At 43.0% G+C, this 7461-nt stretch overlaps 1 protein-coding gene across 2 annotated transcripts in view; it reads left to right on the forward strand.

Annotated features, from left to right (window-relative positions):
- LOC310796481 (cathepsin E-like) overlaps positions 1-6455 on the forward strand; it is a 12418-nt gene extending 5963 nt beyond the window's left edge. The window contains exons 5-9 of one of the 2 annotated variants that reach the window (XM_083658670.1): positions 3309-3508; positions 3733-3888; positions 4100-4244; positions 5577-5675; positions 5982-6455. In XM_083658670.1, coding sequence (XP_083514796.1) covers positions 3309-3508; positions 3733-3888; positions 4100-4244; positions 5577-5675; positions 5982-6179 — 798 coding nt within the window. In that variant the 3' untranslated portion in view covers positions 6180-6455. The remainder of the gene's footprint in view (positions 1-3308; positions 3509-3732; positions 3889-4099; positions 4245-5576; positions 5676-5981) is intronic. The other variant, XM_083658671.1, reaches the window with a different exon arrangement.
- The last annotated feature ends 1006 nt before the right edge of the window (positions 6456-7461 follow it).

A 7461-nucleotide genomic window follows, 5' to 3' on the forward strand; every position in this document is an offset into this window, starting at 1 on the left:
ACTGATACTATTACTACTCTACTCTACTGATACTACTACTCTACTCTACTGATACTATTACTACTCTACTCTACTCTACTCTACTGATACTACTACTCTACTGATACTATTACTACTCTACTCTACTGATACTATTACTACTCTACTCTACTGATACTATTACTACTCTACTCTACTGATACTATTACTACTCTACTCTACTCTACTGATACTACTACTACTCTACTCTACTGATACTACTACTCTACTCTACTGATACTATTACTACTCTACTCTACTCTACTGATACTACTACTCTACTGATACTATTACTACTCTACTCTACTGATACTATTACTACTCTACTCTACTGATACTACTACTCTACTGATACTATTACTACTCTACTCTACTGATACTACTACTCTACTCTACTGATACTATTACTACTCTACTCTACTCTACTGATACTACTACTCTACTGATACTATTACTACTCTACTCTACTGATACTATTACTACTCTACTCTACTGATACTATTACTACTCTACTCTACTCTACTGATACTACTACTCTACTGATACTATTACTACTCTACTCTACTGATACTACTACTCTACTCTACTGATACTATTACTACTCTACTCTACTCTACTGATACTACTACTCTACTGATACTATTTCTACTCTACTCTACTGATACTATTACTACTCTACTCTACTGATACTATTACTACTCTACTCTACTGATACTATTACTACTCTACTCTACTGATACTACTACTCTACTGATACTATTACTACTCTACTCTACTGATACTACTACTCTACTCTACTGATACTATTACTATTCTACTGATACTATTACTACTCTACTCTACTCTACTGATACTATTACTACTCTACTCTACTGATACTATTACTACTCTACTCTACTCTACTGATACTATTACTACTCTACTCTACTGATACTACTACTCTACTGATACTATTACTAGTCTACACTACTCTACTCTACTGATACTAGTACTCTACTGATACTATTACTAGTCTACACTACTCTATTCTACTGATACTACTACTCTACTCTACTCTACTGATACTATTACTACTCTACTGATACTATGTACTACTCTACACTCCTCTACTTTACTCTACTCTACTGATACTATTACTACTCTACACTAACACTACTTTACTCTACTTTTCTTTACTCTACTGATACTATCACTACTATACTCTACTGATACTATTACTACTCCACACTACACTACTGTATTCTACTTTACACTACACTATTCTACTGATGCTATTACTACTCTACACTACTCTCCTCTACTTTACACTACACCACTCTACTTTACTCTACTCTACTGGTACTATTATTACTCTACACTACACTAACACTACTTTACTCTAGTCTACTGATACTACTATATTCTACTGATACTATTACTACTCTACACTACACTACTTTACTCTGCTCTACTGATACTATTACTACTCTACACTACTTTACTCTGCTCTACTGATACTATTACTACACTACACTACTTTACTCTGCTCTACTGATACTATTACTACTCTACACTACACTACTTTACTCTACTTTACTCTACTGATACTATTACTACTCTACTGATACTAGTACTACTCTACACTACAATACTTTACTCTACTCTACTTATACTATTACTACACTACTTTACTCTGCTGATACTATTACTACTCTACACTACATGCACTACTTTACTATACTGATACTATTGCTACTCTACTCTACTGATACTATTACTACTCTACATTACACTACTTTACTTTACACTACACTACTCTACTCTACTCTACTGATACTATTACGACTCTACTCTACTGATACTATTACTACTCTACTGATACTATTACTACTCTACATTATGTTAAAAATACATACTACTACAGCATCGTCTCACCAGACCCTCCCAGGGCAAAGGCATCCAGAGGCAGAGAGGATGCCTCAAGAAGGCCTGTGCGTTGCACATCATTCGGCTGCGCCGAGCACCTCGCTCTAGCCTGAAGGACCCCAGGCCTCGCCGATCTTTACACAGATTTTCAGGAGGCTAATCCGTAGCGTTTGTGGATTTCTCCCTCACGAGAGAGCCAGGCTGGGGTGCTAAACCCATCCCGTACTGGATGCCGTCTCTCCGACCGTCAACTGTCTCTCCAGCTTGTCACCAATCTATACTTGGTTGTCACCTAGTCTATTACTAAGTGTCACTGGTCAGGGGAGCCAGGATTCTATGTTAAAAATACATACTACAGCATGCGCTGGGACGCGTCATCAGTGATGTAGGTGTTTCGGGTCTGTCAACATCATACACCCTCACCCAGTAGACCCAGCCGAGGCCGATTAAGACCCCGACCCTCGTCCCGGAAGCAGCCGCTCACGGATCAGCCCTCCTACGATGATGATGCAACGTTGCCCGCGGAAGGGTTGATCACGCATTGCCTGATACTTCTGCCTGATATTCCAAATAAAAGCCTGAAAGACATCTCTGTGGTTCTAACCGATCACTCATCGAGCTCTTACCTAAGATCCAGCGAAACTCAACAAACTCCTTACAAACTTCCGGCTCGAAGGTCCAGTTTGTAAGGAAGTTTGTTGATCATCATTGATGACCTCACAAGGTCAAGTCTGATATCACACAGTCTGGAGACAGCCTAGACCGTCTGACATCACCGATGACCTCACAGGGGAAACTCTGACATCACCAATGACCTCACAAGGTGAACTCTGACATCATCACCGATGATGTCACGGCGGTGACATCATCGTTGGGTCGCGGGCTCCTTCGGTTCGTGCGCGTTAGTTACCCCACGAACAGGCCTGATGGTGGGGCCTTACAGGCCTTTTCTACACTGTTCTATTGTCCATGCTGTTCTATTGTCCATGCTGTTCTATTGTCCATGCTGTTCTATTGTCCATGATGTTCTATTGTCTATGCTGTTCTATTGTCCATGATGTTCTATTGTCCATGATGTTCTATTGTCTATGCTGTTCTATTGTCCATGCTGTTCTATTGTCCATGATGTTCTATTGGCCATGATGTTCTATTGGCCATGATGTTCTATTGTCTATGCTGTTCTATTGTCCATGATGTTCTATTGTCCATGATGTTCTATTGTCTATGCTGTTCTATTGTCCATGATGTTCTATTGTCCATGATGTTCTATTGTCCATGATGTTCTATTGTCCATGATGTTCTATTGTCCATGATGTTCTATTGTCCATGATGTTCTATTGTCCATGATGTTCTATTGTCCATGCTTTTGTATTCTCCTGTTTCAGGTTGGAGGTGTGACCGTGGTGAACCAGGAGTTCGGGGAGTCGGTCTATGAGCCCGGAGCTACATTCGTCATGGCGAGGTTCGACGGCGTTTTGGGCTTGGCCTACCCGTCCCTGGCGCAGATCCTGGGAAACCCCGTTTTTGACAACATGATGGCCCAGAAGGCCGTGGGGCAGCCCGTCTTCTCCTTTTACCTCAGCAGGTGCGATGGGGTGTTTCCAGAACTTTTTGTCACACTCATGAGCCCTTCTTCAGACCTGGTGCGTGGTGATCGTGTTGCTCTTGTATTTAGCGCCGTCCACTTGTGATGATCACTCAAAATGCATTTGAAGACCAAGTGGACACAGCCTCATATGTTCCACCAGGTCCCGGGGCTCCATGGACTCCATTGCTTCTCCAGCAAACCATCTCTGTCTCTGTCTGCAGGAAGGGTGGCGGCGACCCGGACGGCGAGATGTTGCTAGGCGGAACAGACGAGGCGTTGTACAACGGACCAATCAACTGGCTCCCTGTCACCGCTAAGGGATACTGGCAGATTAAGATGGACAGGTGTCAGTCACACCCATTTGTATTGCTGTTCTTGTGAGGACCGTGCATGACTCCCCAAACCTGACCTAAACCTGTATGACTCCCCAAACCTGACCTAAACCTGTATGACTCCCCAAACCTGACCTAAACCTGTGTGTGTCTGTGTGTCTGTGTGTGTGTGTGTGTGTGTGTGTGTGTCTGTGTCTGTGTCTGTGTCTGTGTCTGTGTCTGTGTGTGCGTGTGCGTGTGCGTACATACGGTCCAGTGTGGCCGTGCAGGGCGTCAGTTCGTTCTGTCCTCATGGTTGCCAGGCGATGGTCGACACGGGAACCTCCCTCATCGCCGGACCGACCAATGACATCCTCAACCTGCAGCAGCTGATCGGAGCCACGCCCACTAATATCGGAGAGGTGGACTTCACTCAGAGAAACGCCTCTAAATCCAATCTGATATTTAGGGTTCAAACCCCAAAGTAGGAAGTAGAACCCTTCTACGTTTCTGCCAGTTTATTATTATTTGCCTTCTCAAATTGTCGTGAGCTGGAATGAGCGAACAGTATCAGTGAATCTGGTTTGTCTGAGTAAAACTCTTTTTATGAGGATTTTACCAAACGTCTATGGGAAATCAAATCCCTTAAGCCCCATGCCAAACCCGGAAGAGGGCACGACTTTGGCACTCTATAACTGGAAAAGATGTGCAAACGCTTCCCCAGAAATATGAGCTGAATCGGCCAGATGGTGGCGCTGTAGTTAAGGCCCAAAAGTGCAGTTTTGGAAAGGCCACACTTGACTTGTAATTTGACACTCAAGTCCAGCTGACTAGAGAGACAAAGTCACCGCCTACTTCCTGCTTCAGCTACGCACCAGCCTCGAAAGAAATATGAGCGGTGAGAGATGATACTTTTTTTTATCGCGTTTGAATTGTGCCATGAAGTCCACATGTGATTTTCTCCTCAAATTAAGATAAGTTTGCACGTCAAGTAAGCTGCAGTTTGTTGTGAAACGGAAATGTAACGTTTAGTTTTTTGTACGAAACCTCGCACAATATACTTCACACCAACACCAACATGGCCTGGTGAGAGAGACGTCACTTATGACTGGTTGTGTGTATGGTCTTTTTTTATTTATAATGTATAGTGCAACAGTTTTACCACAAACTGCGACTTTCTTGACTTGTAACGTTATCTTTTAAATTGACAAACATCATATGTGGCAATATTCAAACAGGATCGGAAAAAAATATTGTCTCATCATTCAGCAGCATTCATATTTTCTCAGATGCTGGTTGGCATAGGGCCCTACAGGAAGGGGAGGGGCTTTGGCTCTCTGTGTGCTCTCCAAAAAAGCCTCTTGGATCATAAAATGTCCACCATGATGGATTGTTTACTAATTTGCATCATGTGAAAAACAGGATTGTGACATCAAATTTTTGCATTTTGAAATGTGGTATACAGCCATGGGGGACTGCTATACACACGTCTATACACAAGTATAAGCAAGATCGGTTGACAAACATCAACCAAAATATCTTCACAAAGGGCGGGGCTTAGTAAATATTGACCATAACTCATGAACTATTTGTTCAATCATCATACTGTCAATCAGGGATTTCTTTAAGGGGTACCAGTTACAGTGTGATTCTGTATAAAGGCATCAAATCATAGAACACACCTGTGTGTGTGTGTGTGTGTGTGTGTGTGTGTGTGTGTGTGTGTGTGTGTGTGTGTGTGTGTGTGTGTGTAGTACCTGATCGACTGTGCCAGACTGTCCAGTTTGCCTCACGTGACTTTCGTCCTCGGCGGAACAGAGTACACTCTGACTGCTGAACACTACGTGAGGAAGGTGAGACTGCCTGTCTGCCTGTCTGTTTGCTGGTCTGTGTTGTCTGTCTTGTCTGTCTGCCTACCTGCCTGTCTGCCTGTCTGTTTGCTGGTCTGTGTTGTCTGTCTTGTCTGTCTTGTCTGTCTGCCTGCCTGGTGGCTTCGAAAGAAAAGTTGCCTACCTGCCTGTCTGTTTGCTTGTCTGTCTGCCTGTCTGTCTGTCTGTCTGACTGCCTGCCTGCTTGTCTGACTGCCTGCCTGCTTGTCTGTCTGTCTGCCTGTCTGTCTTTGTCAGTCATAGTGTCTCCCCCTCTCTCTCTCCACACAGGAGGTGCTGGCAGACCGTCAGTTGTGTTTCAGTGGTTTCCAGGCGGTGGACATCTTGTCTCCAGAGGGGCCGCTGTGGATTCTGGGAGATGTATTTCTGACTGAGTTCTATAGTGTGTTCGACCGCGGCCAGGACCGGATCGGCCTCGCGACCGCCAGGCACGGTGGCACCGCCCCGCAACAGGACCACCATGACTAACCTCAATGTGATCCATAAACACATCAATACAATCACATTTTATATCATCAAGATCAGTTGAGCACCAACTATTTTTCGCATTTAAAAGTCTTGCAGGCAATCTCAAGACACAATTTCAATCTCTTATTACAAATGAAACAACGGAATAGAAAATTAAAGAATGTATTATGGCTCTACTTTGATTTGATTGTCAATATCTCTTAGCTAAGTGGGTGTCTGTCATAATTGTGATGTCATCAGTGATGATCTCCTTCTGTGGTGTTTTATGACAAGTTGGCATCCTTTATGTTGCATTACTGCCTCCCTCTGGATTTATCCATGCACTGTTTCCCTACATTCTGTCCCTCTCCTCCAGCCACGCACCGTTGCCCCAAAAAACAGTTCTCCATCAGTGATGATGTCATCAGTGATGTCACTTGAGCAATTGTGAGGTCAATCAGCGATGTCATCAATGATGTCACTTCAGCAATTGACTGTGATGTAGTATGAGCCGATGGTGCACAGTTGCACGATGGCGCCTAGGTGGGTGGGCGCGGTGTCTGTCAGTCAGTCACGATTTTGGGAGCCCACGGAGGGGGGATTTCCATAACTGCATCCATGGCGCATCATCTCCAGAGTCTCTCCACCCTATCAATCGAACACACGAGTTCTATAAAATGTGTTGCAAAAACCTTTTATTCTCAACATCACAGCGAGCTCAGCTGTGACAGCTGTTTTTTACATTTTATAATGCTTTAGTCTCAGGTTCATGTTCTTGCGAGACTATGTCCACCTTCAAATATGACAAAAAAATGACAAACATGACCACGTCGCCAAGTTGGCAACACTGTCGCCTTCTGTTTTCTGTCTCCCCCCAAAATTCTGACTTTCCTCTTAGATCATCAATATGCAATATGGTTTTAATGGGATGAAAACTTGCAAGAGCATTATGAGTTTGATTTCTATAATCAGTTTTAACTTCAATAAATTCAGTCATTCCATACAAATTCAGAAAAACAGAATTTAAATTCACTCGTCTGCTGCAGCAAATCTCATCAATTTCAAATTAAGTCATTTACACAATCATCGGGATCTCAAGTCAAAACTTTAGAAACCTTTTCAAGTAATTAAAATAGGTCAAGTCAAGTTTTGTTACAAGCTCTCTGTACAGTGTTTTGTTACAAACCCTCTGATTGGAGTCATTGGACATTTTTGTTTCAAACTCTCTGGTTGGATGGTGTTTTGTTACAAACCCTCGATTGATCAGTGTTTTGTTACAAACTCTCATTGGACAATGCTCTGT

The sequence above is a fragment of the Poromitra crassiceps genome, assembly GCF_964638095.1.
Source record: "Poromitra crassiceps genome assembly, chromosome: 22".
NCBI lineage: Eukaryota > Metazoa > Chordata > Actinopteri > Beryciformes > Melamphaidae > Poromitra > Poromitra crassiceps.